Genomic DNA, 22,703 nt, shown 5'->3' with positions numbered 1-22,703 from the left:
TTACCGGTCCACTAAAGCACATTATATAACTGTTAGACTTGCTTATCACCGCCATGTAATCGCCTAGAAATCCTTGCCATTAATGTGGTTTGGTTGAGCTATAGTCTTAAAATAAAAAGTCATTAATGATGCCTCTAAGAATTTTTTGCCTTTGGGTCACAGGTGAAGAGGGAAAGAGGCAGCTTAACATCTTTCCCATTTCTGTATAGATTAACATATGTAATTTTATCTAGTTTTGTGTAACTATTTCTTATAGATCCGTACTTCGGATTCATGTAATTAGCTCTTGCACTCAAGGTAAGATGGGCTTGTTTTGATCTAGTTACTGATATGCCCCTTTTTGGTACTTCCTCTATGAACCTTGACCATTTTGTACTACAAATGATCCTTTAAAGTTGGCATTTTCACAACACTGGCTAGAGAGGAATAAAAAGTTAACATTTGGCTTACCCCAACCAGCAACCCTCCCCCTTACTTCAGCACCTTCGGGCTAGTTTAGAACCAATACCATAAATCAGGGATCTGAAACCACAGCACATGGACCAAATCTGGCCCATATTCTCTTAAACTTAACTATAGGTTGAAGGTAACCTGATCAGATGCCAAATAAAAATCCAATATGCATGTATCTCCTATCCTTGTACCACTCGTTGAGTGCAGAAACAGAAATGTCTGTTAACTGACTAGGTTTTAGTTCAACAACCAAAGTGAAAATCAAACCACTTCTGTGTAAAGGAGACCCAACCAGAGCTTTACATATTTAAAAGATCTTGGGTATCCAGGAAACTGTGTGTGTGTGTCTGCGCATGTGCATGTGTTTGCAATATTCAAGAGATCATTTATAAAATTCAGCTTATAGTCCTGTTTAGTCTCTGTAGCTGCCCAGTGAATGACAAGGAGCCACTTTAAGAAATTAAGAAACAGCAGCTTTATTTGTAATAGCCCCAAACTGGAAACAACCATAATATCCTTAAAGGTACATGGTTAAACAATGTGGTACACATCAATACTATGGAATAAGACTTGGCAATAAACAGGAAAAAACTACTGATATATATAACAACTTGGATAGATTTCAAGGGCATTATGATGAGTAGAAAAAGTTAAACTCAAAGTCATATGTTGTAGAATTCCATTTCTAAAATATTCTACTGATGACAAATTAAAGAGATGGAGGACAGAACTAGTGGTTGCCAGGGGTTAGAGCTGGTAGAGGTAGGTATGACCACAGAGGGAGTAGGAGGAATAGCACAAGGGAGAAGTTCATAATGATGATAGTTCTTTACCCTTTTTTCCCCCCCTGAACAAAGGGTCTCACATATTTATTACTGAACAAACCTACTGGTGCAGAAGCATAGTAACAGAAAAATCATTCCCCCCCATAAAAACGCCTATTGTTCAGGTAGTAGTGATGTTCACAGAGTGACAGGATATGAGCACCTGACCTTCATGCAGCATAAACGTGTGCCACCTCATGTGTGATCCCTTATAGACCCAGCCTGGTTCTTCTCCCATGCCTCCTCTTGGAGCTGTACCTGATTTTACCAGTTTTCATCTGAATCCCATGGGGAAAGGGATGATTCTGCTTTTGTTCCTTGGCCAGGAATCACTTAATCCTCAAGTCTTGTGAGAAGACATGGACAGGAACAGCCAACCACACACACCACGATGGTGGAGAAAAAAAGATAGTTCCTTATCTTGACTGTACTGAAGGCTACACAAATCTATACAAGTGATAAAATGGCACAGAGCTATTCGTACACATTGTCCCTATGTCTCTATCCTGGTTCTGATAAGTATTATAGTAACATAGATGAAAAAACTAGGGTAAACCAGGTTTAGGCTTCATGACACCTCTCCCTACTATTTTTGCAACTTCCTGTGAATCTATAATTTCAAAATGAAAAGTTAAAAAAAACACACACTTGGATACACAAGGAAATTAAAAACAATTTGATAAAATGAAACACAGCCAATTTTATTCAAATTCCCCAAAATTTATACTCAATATGTTAATTGTTCCTAAAATGTAGGTCACCCTTTATATAATGGTCTTATTATTTCATCTTTATTTTATAGTTTTTTCATCTTGTCTTTATATAGTTCTTCAGTAGAAGCCAGAATCCTGAGTTGCCCAGTTAGGAGCCTAAAACATACAAAGAAAAATGGACAAGGTGAGAAGAAAGTACTTTCTGACAAAGCTAACTTAGAAAAAAGTGATACTAGCATTTCCTTTTAGTACTCCAGCCCAAACCACTAAGATTTTAACAACCTCCACAATTTCTAAATGTCAATTGTGCCACTTAGAACAAAAAAACATACATCAAAATAATACCATCTAAACCAGTTTTTGACCAATTATAAAGTATAACAATGACAGTATCACCAATATTATAACGAAAATCAATACAAATTGACCCTTAAGCATACAGAAAAGAACATTATATAAAAGTTGTTTTAGGTTGAGTTATTCTAGACTTGGTTGGAAAAAGATATAAGTATAATTTCCCAATTCTATCTCTCTTTTAAAACTGAATAACTATTCAAAGGACATGAATCTTTTGTTAAAACTTCAATCACATGAGGTCTCTGAACGTCCACCTATTTTAGGAAGCAGCTGGGCTTCCTAAAAATAAAAACTTCCTATCCTCCAGTTACATATAATCATAATGGCTAAAAAGCATTAAAACTGGTTTGGGATTCCAAAATTACAAGGCCATTCAAGTTCCTTTAAAATCTAATATGCACAAACTCTACCAAAAGGGGGGATACATTTTTTTGACATAGTTAAATACGAGTATCAGACAAATCAAGTTTTTAAAGATCAACACTAACAGATAGTAAGATCAACATTTTTATACAAGTATTCCTTCAGATTTAAAAAGAATACAAATTTCAACCACTTGAAAGAAGTCTACACATGTAAGTTATCATGCCAGTATCAAAATGTTGTGTTGTAAACCCTTAGGAAAAGAGTCAAAGAAGTCACAAAGGCAGAATGAAAGGAAAGAAAAACAGATATAATAAACTAGGAACACAATTTTTTCAGTTTCCTTAACTAACACATATAATACATCTAAGAAAAATTCTTTTCAGTTTAGTAATAGATCTTTAAAACAATGTTCACACCCTCAGTTAGAAATACAAAATCAGATATAACCAATATATTAGTACGTTCTCAAATGAAGTCCAGTAATAATTATGTTACATTATTGATAAATTCTAGACAAAATAGAAGATGTGTGGTTCTTACCTCTGACCTACTATTCTGATTAAGTTTCTTCTCAATATTCATGGCCAACATCTGGCTTCTAAATGAAAGGCTTTTGGTCTTTTCAATCACTTGCTGATAGGGTGAGACTGCATTGTTACCCATAACCACATGACCCTAAAATGAGACAGAGGGAAATTGATCCTATAATATTACAACTGAGTTTTTCAGGTAGGTCATGAGCATGACATCACAACACTACATGACTGTTGTACACATTTTCATGCACTGTACAGAGATGAAATATTCATCGAGCAACAAAAAACAGGTGGCTGCTGTTGCCTTAACACAAAGCAAAAACTCTTAATAGAACAGAATAAAATGTCCTACTGAAAAATTCCCAAAAAAGTATTAAAACAGTCAGCAATTTATAGATGTAGCATAACTAATTTAATACTCACTAATTTAGAATCAATCTTGGCATCTAGTCTTGCATTTCTAATCAAATTTACAATCCACCTTTCAGCTTCTTCTGGAGTCATGTTCAGTTTGTCTGCCAACATGCTAATGAAAAAAAGTAAAAATGATGTTAACAGAGTCTAAAAACTTAGTTTCATGTACATAGTCTTTGAACCACACTTGCATAGGGACTTTCAGGTATTTACGGATCACCTTCTTTTAAACAGTATGACTCAATAACCGCATTGTTCATGTTTGTGCTATTATCTTGTACTGTGCATGACCTATCCCATTTCACCAACCAGACTGTAAGATCCTTGAGGAGAGGGGATCATATTTCACATTTACAGAAATCTTCTGGCTTCTAGAACAGTACCTTACAGTTAGCAGGTGCTCAATTAATAACGATCTAAGGGAGAAAAAGGTTTTATGATGCATAATGATTACACAAATTAAATCTACTACAAGGAACATCAGTGGTAAGTATAATATAATGAAATAATCAAACCTTACGGCTAGTGTGTATGTTTGTGTTGTAAACTCTGAGGGCACTCTGGGAATTGCACATTAGATAACCTAAGTGGCCACTGAATTTCAGAGGAAAGAGAAAGACTAATATATACACAGAATGAGAGAGGGGGAGAGAAGAAAAGGAGCAAGGGAGATGATCGGGTTGAAAAAGGCCACTACAGGATTTAATTTATGAGGACTAACAAAAATCCGTTGGTAGTAGGTAAGTAAATCATTCAGCTGATGGAAGAATATGCATGTATAGTATTTAAGAGTACAGAGTATACATGTATAGGTGTTTAAACATAAGTGTTCTCTCTTCACCTCTCTTCACTGAAGACATTATATACTTGCCAGGTCCTCTAATGTTATCACTCATCTGATGAAGAGAACTAGAATACCAATAATAAAATCTTTCCTTAGAATGTTATAAACTAAAATTCCTGATCTGATAGCCTTCCCAATTTTAAAATATGGTCAAGACATTGGCAATCACATAATTATGTAATTCCAGAGCTCATGAGACTAACAGTATCTGTGCTATTCCTATTTTATACATTTATTGAAAAAAAGTTAATAGAATTTCATTCAAAATATAAAAATTAAGTTAGGTCATCAATGAAATAATTACAAACTAAATTCACAAAGATATAATCATTTGAAATTTATCCTTAAAATATGCCTGGAGTTAAAAACATCTTGATGAATATGAGCCAACTCAACCATAAAACTCCCTGGATTTATGTGCCAAAATTTTGCTCTCTTGTGTTTTTGCGATCAATTTTGTTCTAAGTACACATTCTCAGCTAAAATAAAGAACAATTAATCCATGACTATTATTTCAATTTCATGGATTTCATTTTATTCTCTTTATCACTGTTCTCTACTAACCCTCCTTTTATTTAAGCTACTAAAAAATAGGGAATTGTGTCAATGCACTTAAACAAGGAGGCATTTTTTTGACTGGTAAAAATTCCCGCAGCTGGTGTTTCCTGCTGGTGCCTGATTTATTTTAGAAATGTGTAAATTTCATTGTCTTTCCACTGCTATAGTTAGCAAATATCTGATAGTCTTACCTAAAGCTCAACTCTAAAGGTAAAGAACAGATTTTCCAAAATATATTCATTATTTTATCACGTCCTATAGCAATTTATCTTTTATGTGTCTCCTGCATCCACCAAAACACAACTCTTCAAAGTGAGGCCAAAAGCATTTTACTCTGAAAAGCACAAAAGAAACTGTACTAAATATATTCAAACCCCAATGTTTAAGATCACTGTATTTTGTTTTAAATTAGAGCAGAAAAATTGTTCCCAGTAAGCTACAAATTATGTGGAGTTGGTATTATAAACATGTTTTTTAATTATAATATAAAACCTGTTTAGGAGGGTTAAGTAACTAAAATTTTAATGAAACATTCAGTCTTGAAGCCTAGGTATTCTTTTGGATTCCTCTTCCTGCTGCCATATACAACTGCGACCTAGAATTCTCTTTTTAACCACTGCCTCTTATCTAACCATTCTACTCTTGCAGGGAAGACTCCTCTCCACCAGCCATTCTAAACCTCTCTGTTCATTAAACATGCCAGCTTTTTAATCATTTCAGGGCCTTTGCATATACTCTGCCTTCAGCTTAAAAGGCTCATCCAAATTCTTCTTCATTTGGCTAGCTGTTAAGTAAGTCTCAGCTAAACCAGTACCCTCATCAGCCTTCCAAGACACCTCTGCAAACTATAACATATCTGTTTGATACTTTCATAGCCCTATTTTCTTTGGAGCAGTCATAATAGCTGTAGTTTTTTCTATTGAATATCTGCTTTCATGATACACTATATATATAACCAAAGAGCATGCACCATAGCTTCTTTGTTCACTGCTATCTATCCAGCAATTAGCACAATGCAGTTTACAGGAGGCAATTAATAAATATTTACTGTATGATTTCTAAATTGGTCACTCCCTCTAGGCTCCATTACTATTTCCCAGTTTTTAAACTAATCTACCTCTCTAGTCTCTCCTTAATCTATTTTACATAATTGCCAACTAACTAGTTTATGCCCGAATTCCTTTCAAAACTTTAACAGAGCCCTTCTACCAAAACAATACAATCCAAAACAATACAATCCAAACTTCTAAATTTCTCATTCATGGTTCTCTACAATTTAGCTACAACCTCACTTTCCAACCTCTCATTATTCTGCCCCATGAGTACCACATGCCAGCCAAACCAAACCAATTATCTTCCTTTCTTGCCATTCATTCAACAAAATATGAACTGTTAGATGCTAATGACAAAATACAGTCTATTCCCACTTTTATAAAGTTTAAGCCAGGGGATGGGGAGTAGAGGACAATCAATCATCCCCAAAATATATAAACTAATCAAAGTATAAAGGTGAAAAAGTGGAAGGAGCTATGTGAGATGCAAAAGAGTTTACTAGTTCTACTCTGGAGGCTTGGGGATATATTATTTAAGGAAATATTCAAGGTCAGATTTTTAACATAAAAGAGAGAAAAGTCTATTTTGCATAATAACTCCACGTAGAATTCTTCATCCTTCCTTTCTTTACATCTATATTCTGTCTCATATTCCAATATCGCAGGGGCAATATGGCAACATGCATCAAGACCCATAAGTATCTGCAAGCTCTGACCCATAATCCTACTTTGGGGATTTACTGCTTTGCATTGTACTTGTTGATCCTTTATGTATTAAATCAGGTCAAAGCAAAACCTGAAATAAGATCCAAGAGGTATTAGTAAATTATTGATGGCATCTCAGGTTATCTAGGCTACCAATCATTCTGAGAGTGAATTAAAGAACGTGGCAAGAGTCCAGTTTCTTTTAAATAACAGAAAAATAAACAGAATAAAAGAAATTAAATGACAGAAATCCTCAAAATTAACAATTCTCTTACAGTCTACTGATTTTATGCAAAAATAGTGAAGATTTAAAAACACGAATATAAATCCAATTAAGCTCAAAAAGAAAAAGTTGGCTTAAGTTATCCTATACAATGCTTGTCTTATTTAAAATAATTCAGCTTATTAATAAACTAAAAGACAAAATCTCAAAATGCAGAATTTTGGAGAAAAATATCTAATTTGATCAAGACCTTAAGCACAAAAGTAATTTCCTGATTATTCAGATTGTAAAGAAAATCTCAACCTTGTCTACAGGCAGCTTAAAGCAGACATTTAAATATTTTGTGTAAATATCCCTTATATGTATCTTTAAGTTGACAAGCACTCCTTTCTCAAGTGACGCAACAACATATTGAATATGTTAAGTAAGAAATATATATGGAACCATGAAAGACCCTAAACAACCAAAGCAATCTTGAGCAAGAAGAACAAAGGTGGAGGTATCACACATCCTGATTTCAAATTATTACAAAGCTACACTAATCAAAACAATATGGTACTGATAAAAACAAAATGGAACAGAATAAAAGCCCAGAAATAAATCTATCCATGTATGTTAAATTAATTTACAGCAAAGGAGCCAAAAATATACAATGGGGAATTGTATATTCTTTGATTATATATTCTTCAGTAAATGGTGTTGGGGAAACTGGACAGCCACATGCAGAAGACTGAAACTGGACCACTATCTTGCACCATAGACAAAATTAACTCAAAATGGATTAAAGAATGATTAAAGACTTGAACGCACAGCTGGTAAGCTCCCTGACATCAGTCTTGGCAATGATTTTTTGGATCTGACACCAAAAGTAAAGATGACAAAAGCAAAAATAAACAAGTGGGATTATATCAAACTAAGAAGTCTGCATAGCAAAAGAACGCATCTACAAAATGAAAGGGCAAGTTACCACCAAATGGGAGAAGATATTGCAAATGATAGAGCTAAGAAGTTAATACCCAAAATATATAAGGAACTCCTACAACTGAATAGCAAAAAACCCCCTAAGTAATGTGATTAAAAAATGGGCAGAGGATCTGAACAGACATTTTTCCAAAAAAAGACATACAGACAGCAAACAGGTATATGAAAAGATGCTCAACATCACTAATTGTTAGGGAAATGCAAATCAAAACTACAGTGAGATATCAAAATCACACATATTAGAATGGCTATTATCAAAAAAACAAGAAATAGGGACGCCTAGGTGGCTCAGTTGGTTAAGCATCTGCCTTCGGCTCAGGTCATGATACCAGGGTCCTGGGATCGAGTCCTGCATCAGGCTCCTGGTTGGGCCGGGGAGCCTGCTTCTCCCCCTGCTTGTGCTCTCTTGCACTCTGTCAAATAACCAGAATCTTTAAAAAAAAAAAAAAAAAAAAAAAAAGACAAAAAATAACAAGTGTTGGCAAGGATGTGGAGAAAAGAGAACACTTGTACATTGTTGGTGGAAATGTAAACTGGTGCAGCCACTATGGAAAACAGCATAGAGGTTCCTCAAACAATTAAAAATAGACTTACCATATGATCCAGTAATTCCACTTCTGGATTTATCCAAAGTAAACAAAAACACTGACTCAAAAAGATGTATGTCACCCATGTTCTCGGCAGTTAATTTACAATAACCACAACATGGAAGCAACTTAAGTTTCCACTGATGGATGAGCGAATAAAGAAAATGGGAAAAAAAGAATAAAATCTTGCCATTTGCAACAGCATGTATGAACCTTGAGGGCACTATGCTAAGTGAAATAAAACAAAGACAAATAACCATATGATCTCACTTATATGTGGAATCTTAAAATAAAGCAAAGAAAAAGAAACCAAAATCAAATTTATAGATACAGGGAAGACTGGTGGTTACTAGGGGTGGTGGGAGGAGGGACAGGTGAAGGGGGTCAAATGGTACAAACTTCTAGTAATAAAATAAGTCATGGAATATAATGTACAGCATGGTGACTATAGTTAATAGTATTGTACTGCATATTTGAAAGTTGCCAAGAGAGTAAATCTTAAAACTTCTCATCACCAAGAAAAAAATCTGCAATTACGCATGGTGATGGATGATAATTATACTGTGATCATTTCACAATTATACAAATACCGAATCATTATGTTGTATACCTGAAACTAACATGTTATATATTATAGCTCAATAAAAACACTAAAACAAAAGACTATCAGCACCCTTTGAAAAATTAAAAACTATTGTAGTTGCACCTATAAAATAAGAACTGAAAGATGTGACTTCAGAGATCTGTTTTTAACCTACAGAAGACTTGGAAGAAGACGCTGAGAAGATCTCCCACAGCGTAGAACACAAAGACAAAGAGATGGAAAACTGGGGAGAAAAGATTAAAAAAATTAGAAGCCTGGTACATGAGGTCCAATACTCAAACAACAGTAGTTCCAAAAAGAATAAACAGTGAACATAAAAGAAAATAAATCACTGAAGAAATAATTTAAAAAATTTCCCAGAATTGGCACATGAATTTTCAAATTAAAAGAGTCTAGTATGAAGAGTTCAAATAAACCTATACTAAGGCATATCATTGTGAAATTTCAAAACAATGGGGTAAAGGGGAAAAAAAAAACCCAAAAAACCTTCAAATTGCTAGAGAAGAAAGTATATGACCAGGGATAAAAATGGCTTCTGACTTCTAAAGCAGAAAGCTAGAAAGTGCCAGAACAATGTCTTCAAAATTCTGGAATAAAGTAGTTTTCAACCTAGAGTACCATGCCTAGCAATACCATCATACAAGTATGAAAGTAAAGTGAACATTATTTGATGTGAAAAATTTACCTCTAAAGCAACCTTTCTTATAAAGCTATTGAAGGATATGCTTTATCAAAATATGATAGTAACCAAGAAAAAAGGAAGACAATGAAACTGGAGCTCTATCATGGGACACGGACTAAAGAAAACCCCAGAACAAATGACAAAGGGAGGCAGGTATTCACCAAGGCATAGAGAACAAGTCCAGATTTTTTCCCAGGAGATATAACTGATAGAATAATCAATCTTCAAAGAGATTTATAAACTGGCAAAGAGTATTTTAGTGTAATTAATAATAAAGACAGTAAGAAAAAGAACTAAGCAAACAGGGGGAAAATGGCAATTATTGATTCTAGGGAGTATAGTGAATACTAAAACACGTTACAAATCTACCTTATTTGGTCCTGACTCAGGAATCAAGAGACAATTATAACATATTAAAAAGGGTTCAGAAAAAGCCCCACATACAAATGAGAATTTAAAATGTGATATGGAGGAATACCTAGGTGGCTCAATGGGTTAAGCATTTGCCTTCAGCTTAGGTCATGATCCCAGGATCCTGGGATGGAGTCCTGCATCGGGTTCCTTGCTCAGCAGGGAGCCTGTTTCTCCCTCTGCCTGCCGCTCCCCCTACTTGTGTTCTCTCTTTCGGATAAATAAATAAAATCTTAAAAAAAATATTGTGATATGGGTAGCATTTCAAATTAATGGGAGACAAGATAATTTTTCAAGGGAACACATGAATGATAAGAAGCCAACAGCCTTATTGCTGGTAGGGAGAAATCTTCAGTGGTCTGAAAAAAAAAGATCAAAATAGGCACAACATTCCCTAAAGCCAAAACCTAATCCAAAGCAAGGTCCTAACTCTTGTTAATTCTAGGAAGGCTCAGTGAGGTAAGAAAACTACAGAAGAAAAGTCTGAAGCTAGTAGAGGTTAGTTCATGAAGTTTAAGTTAGCAAGTTATTTCTATAACATAAAGTACCCAAGATGAAGCTGCTAATGTAGAAGCTGCTAGGAGTTGTCCAGAAGATCTAGCTGAGATAACTGGAAGGTGATTACACCAAACAACAGATTTTCAAAGTAGAGCAAACAGCCTTATACTGGAAGAAGATGCCACCTAGGACTTTCATTGCTAGAGAGGAGAAGTCAATGCCTGGATTCAAAGCCTCAAAGGACAGACTGACTCTCTTATTAGGGGCTAATGCAGCTGATGACTTTAAGTTGAAACCAGTGTTCATTTACCCTTCCAAAAATCCTAGGGCCCTTAAGAATTATGCCAAAGCTACTCTGCTTGTGCTCTCTATAAATGGAACAACAAAGCCTGTATGATAGCACATCTGTTTACAAAATAGTCTACTGAATATTTTAAACCCACTGTTGAGAGCTGCTCAGGAAAAGATTCCTTTCAAAATATTACTGCTCATTGACAATACACCTGGTCACCTAAGAGCTCTGATGGCGATGTACAATGAGATTAATGTTCTGTGCCTGCTAACACATCATCCATTCTACAGTCCATGGATCAAGGAATCATTTCAAGTCTTATTATTTAAGAAACACATTTCCTAGGGCTACAGCTTCCGTAGATAGTGACTCTTCTGATGGATCTGGGCAAAGTAAATTGAAAACCTTAAAGGAACGATTCTCCACTAAGAGGCCATTAAGAACATTTGTGATTCATGGGAAGAGTTCAAACTGGAATATTAACAGGAGTTTGGAAGAAGTTAAATTCAAGCCTTATAGATGACTTTAAAAGGTTCAAGACTTCAGTGGAGGAAGTAACTGCAGATGTGGTGGAAAAAGGAAGAAAACTAGAATGAGAAGTGGAGCCAGAAGATGGGACTGAATTGCTGCAATCTTGTGATAAAACGTTAACAAATGAGGAGTTACTTCTTATGGATAAGCAAAGAAAGCAGTTACTTGAGATGGAATCTACTCTCTGTAAAGATTACTGGAAATGACAACAAAGGATTTAGAATATTACATAAACTTAGTTGATAAAGCAGTGGCCAGGGTGAGGGAACGGACTCTCAATTTTTAAAGAAGTTCTGTGTCAAATGCTATCAAAAAGCATCACATGTTACAGAGAAATCATTTGTGAAAGGAAGAGCCAAGAGATGTGGAAAACTTAACTGTTGTCCAAAGAAATCATCACAGCAACCTCAATCTTCAGCAACCACCACCCTGATCACAGTCAGTAGCTCTTAAAATTGAAGCAAGACCCTCCACCAGCAAAAAGATTATGACTCACTGAAAGCTCAGAGAATGGTTAGCATTATTTAGTAATGAAATATTTTTTAATTAAGGTATGTACATTGTTTCTTTTAGACTAATGCTACACTGAACACTTAAAAGACTACAATATAAACACAACATCTATATGCACTAGGAAACCAAAAAATTCATTTGACTAGTTTTATTGTGATATTCACTTTACTGCAGTTGCCTTGAACCAAACCCACAACATGTCTGAGGTGTGCCACATATTACTTTATAGTTAACACAAAAATACAAAAAGCCTTCTGAAACTATTTTATCTCCATCTGGAAATGCACCCTTCTATTTCTCTTTAATATCAGGAAGCATAATTATAAATTATGAATATAAAATGCTGTGTAGTAATAAGAACTTGAAGAAAAATATTAAGATCTAAAATGAAGATCTAAGTGAAGCAGAATGACTTCATAACTTAAAGAAATGAAGAGTAGTTGGCAAATACCTTCTTTTGTGAAAAGCCAAACTAACTCTCTAAAGAAAAATTTTATATAAATGTATGCTCCAACATGTTTATCACACACATTCAAAATATTACTTCCATACTTTGTTTTTATCTACAATTGAAAACTGGTCCAAGAATTATTCTAGAACAGCTTTTAAATTTCAGACACACACCATATCTGATAAACTATTCAGATATACTAAATTAAACCCCACCATAGTAATCTTTTTTGACAGATGTTGCATACTTTATGGTAAACAGATTGGTAACTTATCCTACAAATCTATAAGGTTGTATATAAACTGATAAAAACATTCTTAGTATGCATTTTTATAAAGATATGACTATCACATGTGCTTACAGCCATTAGTCAAGAAACCTATCAACTGAGAATGTTCCAAATCACAAATAGAAAGAGCTGTTTAATAAACTATACGGTTTTATAATACGTACTATTGTCTTCAGCATTTAAAATAGGACAGAGACAAACCCTTCACCCTCAAACCCCCCAAAAGATAGAATATCAAATAATTTTAGATTAATTAGAGGCAAAGATAGGTCAGCGCAAACTAGTGAATGAAATAATTTGTCATAATTAGTATACAGTGGGAAAGAGTCTACTTTGCAGCTTAAAAATATTCCATTTAGTGAGTTATCTGGGTTCACTGAGAAGCTTCAATCTAAATTACTTCTCTGATTTTCCAACACACAAATTATGTTCATGTCATTCTAATTACTCTATATTTTTCTTCACAACACCTAACATAATTTGTAATTTTATCTTTATTTAGTATGTTTCTTCATCTGGATTTAAAGCTCTGAGGGTGTGTTCCCTATCTTCTAACCAGTGCTTAATCAGAAGAGCCACTCATTCACGTTTGTAATATTTCCTTCTTTGAACACCTGTACTAGTTATACTGCTATTATTAATTACATCATAATCATGACACATAGTGTATTTACCCTTTCTGGAAAGGTGAACATTACCTTTTAAAAAAGTTTCTGCATATTCTTAAAATGACAAAATTATAGAAATGGTTAACAGATAAGAATGTATCAATGTCAACATGCTAGTCGTGGTATTTTGCTACAGTTTGAGAGATGTTATTCCAAGATGTTATACTGGAAATATGAACTGTGTAAGTAACAAAGGGGATCTCTTTATTTCTTACAACTGCATGTGAATGTATAACCACCTCAAAATAAAAGGTGTAATTAAGAAAAGAGGTTTTACATCAGATTTAGAAGAACTTTTAAAAAATATAGATGCCAAGATCTCCTCCCAGAGAATGTTTCAGATTTTTAGGGGTTGGGCTCAGTCATCCCTTATTTTTTATTTATTTATTTTTAAGATTTTATTTATTTAAGAAGGGTGCATTGGAGTGAGCGGGGATGGGTGGTGGTGGTGGCAGCACTTGGCAAGGGAGAGAAAATCTGAAGCAGGCTCTGCTCTAAGCGCAGAGCCCCACACAGGGCTCAATCCCACGACCACAAGATCATGACCTGAGCTGAGATCAAGAGTCTGATGCTTAACTGACTGAGCCATTCAGGTACCCACCCCTCAGTCATCCCTTATTTTTGTTTATTTCTTTTTAAAAGCCTCCCACTTGATGCTAATGTGCTGTGAGGACTACAAATCACTAATTTAGAGCAATGTTTCTACCCAAGGCTGACTGTACCTGGGAAGACTTAAACTCAGATTCTCAAGCCTTGATCCTAGAAATTCTGATTCAGAAGGTCTGCGGTGAGGCCAGAAAATCTATCGTTTTTAAGTTACTGTTGTTTTAAGTTCTGTATAGCTAGGTTCAAAACCTGGATTACAGAACAATGATTTTTTTCCACGTACTGTTTAAAGGTAAACATTAAGCTTGGTTGATCATTATCATAGATTTCAAATCCTTGGAGTCTGAATTAAGATGTTTTCTGTTATTTATAAAAGCCCAACTTAAATGCCTAACATTATTTTAAGCCATATTCCTAACCCATTAAAACAGCTTTAAACAATAAAAAACTGGGGCGCCTGGAAGACATAAGTTGGGCATCCAACTGTTGGTTTCAGCTCACGTCGTGATCTCAGGGTCATGAGATGGGCGTCCCGTGTTGGGGGACACTGCGCTCAGCACAGAGTCTGCTTAAGATTGTTTCTTTCTCCCCACCACCCCCTCTCTGCTTGCAAGCTCTCTCTCTCTCTCTTAAAAAAGCCCAGTTCCTGGACTAAGTACCACTGGATACACCCTCTCCCCCGCCAGTGAACCCTACAGAGATCTCGTTGCTCTAAGATGAGTATTTCTTTTTTCACCTAAAGCTATATATTCTACTTTGCCCCTATATTCTTAATTCTTTATATACTAAAATTATTAAATCACTGATTTTTCTTTCCATTACTTTAATAGGCTGTAAATGTGTGCCTAAAAATTGGCAACCTGATGCAGGTTCTTAATCCTGGATGTGCTTTGGAATAACTACTCTGAAAGTATAGTGTAGCTCTGTTACACATCATAATAGAGTATACTCAGAAAATCTGATCCAAAAGTCTCAGGTGGCTTCAGGGAATCTGTATTCGTAAAACAAAACAAAACCCTATAATGATTCTGAGACACAAAGCTAAACAATGACTTATGGTTTCCATCTTTATCCTCTGGCTTTTAGTGAAAAGACTAATGGCAAATTAGTCAAAATCTGGTATTTCTAAAAATATCAATTGTGCACAATGAAAAAGAAAGATTTTATAGTGAGGTACAAATACAATGAATGTCAGAGACCTATTAGTCCAGGCTCTGTCATTAAATAAGACCTAAGCAGCTTAATGTCTCTGAGCCTAAGTTTTCCAGCTATAAATAAGGAGCTACAAAACCACCAGAAAATAAAGGAGTTGTACTGGATCTTTTTTTTTTTTTTTTTTTTTTTTTTTTGGGAAAATGGTGTTTCCAGGAGTCTTAGGGTTCCACAGAAGTACTTCGGCAGTCGGAAGGAAAGCTGAGTAGAGATTTAGGCTAAACAGCATCAAGGGGCTCTGATCTGACTTACACACACACACACACACACACATATAATGCCAGATCTGAAAACAAGTTGTAACACACACACGATTTAAAAACCATCGTTCTAGAACTTGAAACCTGAGTCACATTTTAAGTGCTCAAAAGCCACAAATGACTATTGGCTACTACCACTGAACGATGTAGATGTAAAAACATTTCCATCACTGCAGAAAAAAGTCCTATTGTTGATGATTCAGTAACTATGCACTGTTGGGTCAGAAACTCTCTAAGCTTAATTTCCTCCAACTCTAAAATACTTTCTTAATATTTGAATAAAATGCATTAATGTATGTATTCAAAATCACCTTAGTTAAGTAACATTCCACAGGTAGTCAAAAACATTTAAACAACTAATATAAAAAGGATACACTCATTGGAAAAGAGAAAAGATTTCTGGACTTTAGAAAGCCACAGAACTTTAGTCTGAAAATGTTTTAGACTTTGTCCAAAACTTTCAAAAAACTACAGGAATCAAAGAACTACAGCAATCAAGGAAAAACATAAAAACTACACTGATAATCAGCTTTAAAAAATTCTTAAGTGATGATAAAGTCACCTAAAAGCTTCTGGAAGCATTATCCACTCTATTACTTCCTTTGAGCTATACTTCTCTCTCGAGTACACAGGACAACTACTTTATTTTACTGTTAAACACGGTAAACTGAATCTCGTAAACATAAAATAACGAATACAAGGTCCCAGAGTTAATAAAGGGAACAAGTCAGAACTGGAACAAACCTTCTTACTCATGGTACCTCAGACGCAAACACCCAAGTGAAAAAGCATTATCATGGCCAAAAATACAAATTCACTAATACAAAGAAAGAAATTTATTCATTTAACAAATACTTCTTGAATACCTATACTGTACAAAGTCAGTATACTAGGTGCTAAAGATATAACAATGAGAATTTGCTTTCAAAAGGGTCATAACAGGGATAATTAAATAAGTTCTAGACAAAACAAAACACCCAAGTGACCATATTGTAATGAGAAATGGGGGAAAGTCCACAAGGAAAAACCAAAATATTAGCACCCCTCTTTCACAAGGCTGAATTATAAATCTTAAAAAAAAAAAAAAGTGCAAGAATTCAGTTATCTATTGTCCACTAGCATCCCACATGATTCATCCCTTTATTTCACAAACAATGACATATTAGGAATTTACATGTACTCTTTAAGAGAATCAGATTTTTTAAATTATATGTTTGCTAGCAATAATAAAGTACTAATAAAACTGGTCAAGGCTTTAAATTCCCATAGGAAAAGCCCCATGATTACACTATACTACTAACTCTGAAAAACCACTTCAATAACAACCCAGTAAAATTAGGCAAACGAGTATGGATGCCTCAGCAAAAACAAATGGCACTAAAGAAAAACTCTGGTCTACACACAATTCCAAAGAGGCAAACATTAAAGTAATTTTTTAAACATTTACGGACCATATTTACTGTTTGACTTCATCTGTGGCCAAAAGGGCGCTAGTTATTTTTCAAATTCTAATATGTAAAATTAGTTTCTAATAGGTTATATAAGTTTCACAATTTTTCCGCCAATAATTTTCTCACACAACAAAGAAAATTTCAACTGAAATTCACCATACTTTCCATGTTTCAACATTTTAGGATGTTACAGGAGTTTACTATATGAGAATTCAAATATATAATTAAATAAAAAACTCAATTAACTGAAATGATTACCAAATGTGGTCTTTCAACAGTATTTCCGATTCACTAAGGACTAACTTCTTCCTTATTTGAACTCCTGTTGAAACCATTCTAAAACTCGCTATTTCTCTTTTCTTCCTACATAGGACATAACAGCACTCTTTAAAAAGGTTAACTGACAATCATAATACTGCCTTGAAATTACCATTTTTAAAAATCATGCTATGCCACACACACACACAGAAGCTAAATGTATTTCTGAGTCTGTAGCATCCCCAAATAAAAACAAAAGTTAGGATTTTTAATAAATCACTATCAGATTGTTTTCTTTTTCTTCTAAAGCAAAGGGAAATAAAATAAAAATCCAATTAACTGGAATCCTATTAGGTGTAATTTTACAGTCAATGGAAATTTCCAGGAATTTAAAAGTAGAAAAATACAAATCAAATCAGGGTGTTCTTACTTAATGCTGATACACTGGTGGATGCGACAGAAAGTCTCAAATATGAAGAGACGAGCATTTTCAATGAAATCCTCAAGACAAGCTACCAAGAAGAAGTCATTCACAAGTACCTATGTATGTAAAATATAACAGAAAAATTAATAGCACCAACAAGCAATTTTTAAAAATGTGACCCAAAATACTTCCTGTGTGCTTTACTTATTGTTCCAGTTACTACAATTCTCCCACCTAATATCACAAGTTCTACACACCACAGCACTTTCTAGAACACTATGTTCAAGCCTCTAACAATATAAAGAAGTAAATGAATGGTACAAGAAAAAACCTTCAGCACTGCCATGTTTTCTTGTTCTACTGACGACTTGAGCAACCTTGTGACAAAGTAGCTTTGTCCTGCCCATTATCCTACACAAATGCTTTGTAGATAACATATCTTTTCTAGCTTCTTAAAATAGTTATAATAGACTAAAAATATGCATATTTCTGTGAAGTAAGTAGACCTGGAAATAAAGGAAAAAAATTTAAGGGATGGCTCCTATTCCACAGATAGTATCATAATTAAAAGAGACTATTTTAACTTCATTAGTGTATATTTAACAAATATACACCAATACATAACACTGCATATAACCATATGAACACAAATTATCACATTGGAGTCTATTTTATATTTTGTCCAATGTGTGAAAATCACCTCTGCAGTTGTACTTACATGGTAATTTTCTTTTCCTTAGAGAAATAAAATCTTAGTCCTTCAACAAACTCTTTGTATTTTGTGTTAACATTCAGGTTCAAAAATGAAACTGACAACTAATAACTTATGGATTTGGTAAATGCATTTAAAAGGTAAGTTTTTAGTTTAATTTCCTAAAACTCTGCAAACTAACATAAAAAAAAAAAAAAAACAGAAATCTCTTTCGGTTGCTCCAAGGTACTTTAGTTTCTACCAATCAACAGCAGACATTATTGCTAAAAAATTCACACCCTTATAGTTTTACTGGTTTAAAGCAAATGTGAAGTACAATCATGTGAAAAATTCTGAAGATAGGCCCACTTATGAAACAAACTGAGAATCACAGGATGTGCAATTCTATACAATCTTATACATATATATATGAAGTACTTCACGTATTTACTTATATAGGATATAACATGGAATTATGGGTGTGTATGTGAATTTATAATGCCACCAATGTTTTAACAAACTACTAACAAAAGGGATACACATATGGCAATAACATTAAAAATGTCTTTACCCTAGCACATTTCTAAACCATCAATCATATTTTAAGATTGTTTCTGATCTAATTACTTTAATAAAACACTGCAAGCTAACTCTTACAATATCCAAACATTAAAGAAATGTTATTAATTTATAAGTAAAAAAATTCATACTTACTGATTCACATTCCCTCAGCTTTTTCTGAGCCCCATCAAAGTCAAAGTTAACATATAAGCATTCAACAAATTCTGTAATTGGGTCTTTATACGTGTAAGACTCCTGTAAAATTAAGTCAAAGGTCAAGCTGGATCAGATTCAACACTGTTTGCCAGACTGCCCCTAGAATATCCCAATCTTCCTGTTTTCTCCTCCTTCACCATTAATTTCTAGCAAATTACCTAGTGTCATCTTCTCGAAGCAATTGCTCATATCCTGATTCCAGGCCACACCTTAAGCTTATAATGCCTTCCAGACTGAGTTCTCTAAATGCTCATCCTAGAACCATTCCAAAGGCTTTCAAGTTCCTCTATTGCCAAAAGTCTCCCTTAGTCAATAAACAGTGATGAACATCCCCAAGTATAAGGGTATTCATACACTGCTGAATTTGTCTTTTTGTATTAAATTTATTCTTAGGTAAAATAAGTAAACTGTTTTTCTAACCCGCAGTTATTGCTAAGAAACTCACTAAAAATCAATCAGTAGGGCTGAAGCTTTTTTACAACTTGGGGACTATTAATATTATATCCTAAGTAAAGATCACTACTCTGGAATTATGTAGGTAAGCCATCTCCCAAGAAACAGTGAGTGCCAGGCTCCAAATCTCCTTCACTCTTTACAATAAAGGCAACACTAATATACAACGTATACTAAGTATCCACCTAGCAGAGAGCAGTATTCATTCATACCACATCTAACGTAAGTATATCTTGGAATTAGAGTAAATGCCCATCTGAGTATCCTGGGCTCCTCTTTCTCTATGTATACTGCATGTATCCTTTCTCCTATTTTTAAAACATTTTTACCTCAAGAGTCCTACTCTAGAAACAAATGTTAGATCTAGTTTAGACACGTTTTAAAACCCAATAAAGATTTTAGTTTTTACCTGTTGAATAACTTTAACAAGATCTTTTAGCACCTGTCGGCGTTTCCGAACATCTTTGTTTGTTATGACGGCTGTAGTCAAATAGCGTAGAATATGTGGGCACATTGTCTGAATTGCATTAAGATACCTAAGATAAAAATATAAGACATTAATATTTTTTAAATTTAATATTAATAACTTACCCAGTTTCTCTAAATCTGTAATTAACCATGTGTGACTTAAAGAAACACTTGAATGGCCCATTACACTCTGCTGCTTCAGTAACATAAGACTGAAAATACTTCAGAATGATTATTATAAGGACCATCTCCTCCAAGGAAATGAAAAAACAGAAGTCTGCAGAGAATGCCAGCTTGCATTCCCCAGTCTGAAGTGAACTGGAAGACTCACTTCAGAGGTAAAAAATCCTATTATTATTGTTAAGTAAAAGGATATTGGAAAGCCCCTATACACGCTGTCAGTCTGTTCTAAAAGACTGCTAAGCTATGATTTCCGTCATTCACCTTTTGGAAAAAAACGTGTGAAAACCTTCTATGTGCAAATCAGTCATCATAATCAGAAAGTGAGGCACTTAAATAAAGATTCAGAGGACGAAAGACTGAAAACTACAGGGAGAAGGAAACAGAGTATTATAAGGCTTTGGTTAAATTGGTAGCACCGGGAATCAGAAAGTAAGGATTATATGTCAGACAAATGTCAATAGGGCCCTGGCTAATATTTAACAAATCCTGGTATTCTGATGATCAGCAGCTGGCCACCCTCTGTCATTTGGTGTTTATCCTGTATTCCTCCTACTCAATTCCTTAAATAGCTCCCTAATTTTTATCCAAGAAGTACCTCTGAGTGTCAAGCACTATGCCAATTTTGGAAATATATGTCAATAAAGTCCATTCCTCTTGGCTGAATATATAATCCCCAAAGTACCATCGAGCTTCACCTTCCACCAGACCGTCACTGACTGCTTCCTGTTTTCCTCACTTCTTAAAGCTCACTCCACATGGATTGCTCCCCCAAACACATCTCTCTGAAAGCCTACACTCTAACCATCCTTCAAGATCCAGCTCAGATACCTTATCTTCCAAATTCTTCTAGACTATATTAATACATCTTTATATTTAATCACGTAGTAGATTCCTCATAAAATGTTATCTGAACTCCTTAGAGGACACTAGAATCTGATAGTAATCTAACAATTAAAAATATTTAGTCCCTCCTTAAATTCCCTCTAAACAAGGCAGGGAATAAAAAGAATCAACACTCACTCAAGAATAAACTAATTTCTGGGAAAAAATAACTAAATTAAGCCTGAGTTTCAGGCAGAAATTTTTAAATTGCAATCTTCATTCAAATAATTCTTTGTCTCACTACTCTCTTGCCAGAGATCTCATGCACAAGCACAGGAAAGGACGACTGCTTTTCTCAAAACGGATTGTGAAGTAAGTAATTTTAGTAAGCATTTCTGGAACTCATAAACTTATCCATATGATTTAAAAAACTAAGTTTATTATATAAGATGTTAAACATATTTTACTTATCCTAGCTTTATATCACTGCATCACCTATATCTTCATTGTTTTTAATGGAGGATAACTTCTTGGGAAATCATATCCCACTCTTTTCAAGAGTTTATGGCAGGGGCTAGCAAAACTTTTGTAAAAGGCCAGATAATAAATATTTTAGGTTTTGCAGGCCAGGAGGCACAATTGAGAATATTGTACAGGTACTTATATGGAAAAAAAAATTTCCAAAATATTTAACTAATAAAACCCAAAATATTAATAGTGGAGTATGATTTTTTATAATTTATCTACTGGGGATAATTTTGCTTAACTGTATTCAAAGTTAGAGATCCTAACATTAAAATTTATTGCAAATGTTTATCTGTTAATGCTGTTCTGTAATGAAAATTTACATACTCAGTCTTTGTAAATGTTTTTCATGAACCTAGTACTACCAAAAACTGATACTAATTGATAGAAATATGATTTTAATTTATCATATTTATCACCTGGAAGGCATTCTAGAATTCTTGTTAAATTCTTCTTTTGATATTGTCCTTTAGGGTATCATTACACTACAGATAAATCACTTCCAATTCAATAGCACGGTTAAGTGAATTTTGAAATATGGAAATTTCCTTTGTATTCACAATGAGGTCTAAAACTTTCTGGAATTATAATTTGAGCTTGAAAAATATATCTGCTATAAATCTGTGTGGGAATGAAGGTCTCCTTTCTTGTTTTACCATGTGAAAGAACAGAAAACATATAAAGCAGCTGGACATTACTTGCTATTCATGCTATGTTAGTTGTCATCAAAGTGACTACTGCAATACAGTTTTCCATATAAATACTATTTTGTTTTGTAATTTTAGGGTGAATTAAGAAACATTAACAAGTTACAGCAAAAGTTAATTCCAGAGCCACCCAAGGCTTGATAATAATGTTTAAGGGCAATTTTTCTCATTCAGAAAAAATTCAATCTTGCCCCAAGCTAAGCCACCCAACTATCGTTAAGTAGAGAAAGCCAAGATATTCTACTTCTGATAAAAATTCATGGACTGGTAACAGCTAAGTCCACAGCAGCAAATTAAGTTCACTGCTGACAAAA

General features: G+C 34.3%; 1 protein-coding gene across 1 annotated transcript in view; it reads right to left on the bottom strand.

The window, feature by feature from the left end:
• Positions 1–1,952: 1,952 nt before the first annotated feature.
• The window catches only part of EIF3E (eukaryotic translation initiation factor 3 subunit E), a 43,007-nt gene continuing 22,256 nt past the window's right edge, over positions 1,953–22,703 (bottom strand). The window contains exons 8-13 of the mRNA XM_045805792.2: positions 20,094–20,220; positions 19,169–19,270; positions 17,770–17,879; positions 3,673–3,775; positions 3,254–3,388; positions 1,953–2,146 (exon numbers count right to left, since the gene is read on the bottom strand). Of these exons, the coding sequence (XP_045661748.1) occupies positions 2,108–2,146; positions 3,254–3,388; positions 3,673–3,775; positions 17,770–17,879; positions 19,169–19,270; positions 20,094–20,220 (616 nt within the window). The 3' untranslated portion in view covers positions 1,953–2,107. The remainder of the gene's footprint in view (positions 2,147–3,253; positions 3,389–3,672; positions 3,776–17,769; positions 17,880–19,168; positions 19,271–20,093; positions 20,221–22,703) is intronic.

Source organism: Ursus americanus, chromosome 9 (assembly GCF_024610735.1).
Source record: "Ursus americanus isolate L20-20 chromosome 9, mUrsAme1.1.p, whole genome shotgun sequence".
Classification (NCBI taxonomy): Eukaryota; Metazoa; Chordata; class Mammalia; order Carnivora; family Ursidae; genus Ursus; species Ursus americanus.
The sequence above is the reverse complement of the archived record's forward strand: the minus strand, read 5'-3'. Positions and strand labels throughout refer to the sequence as shown.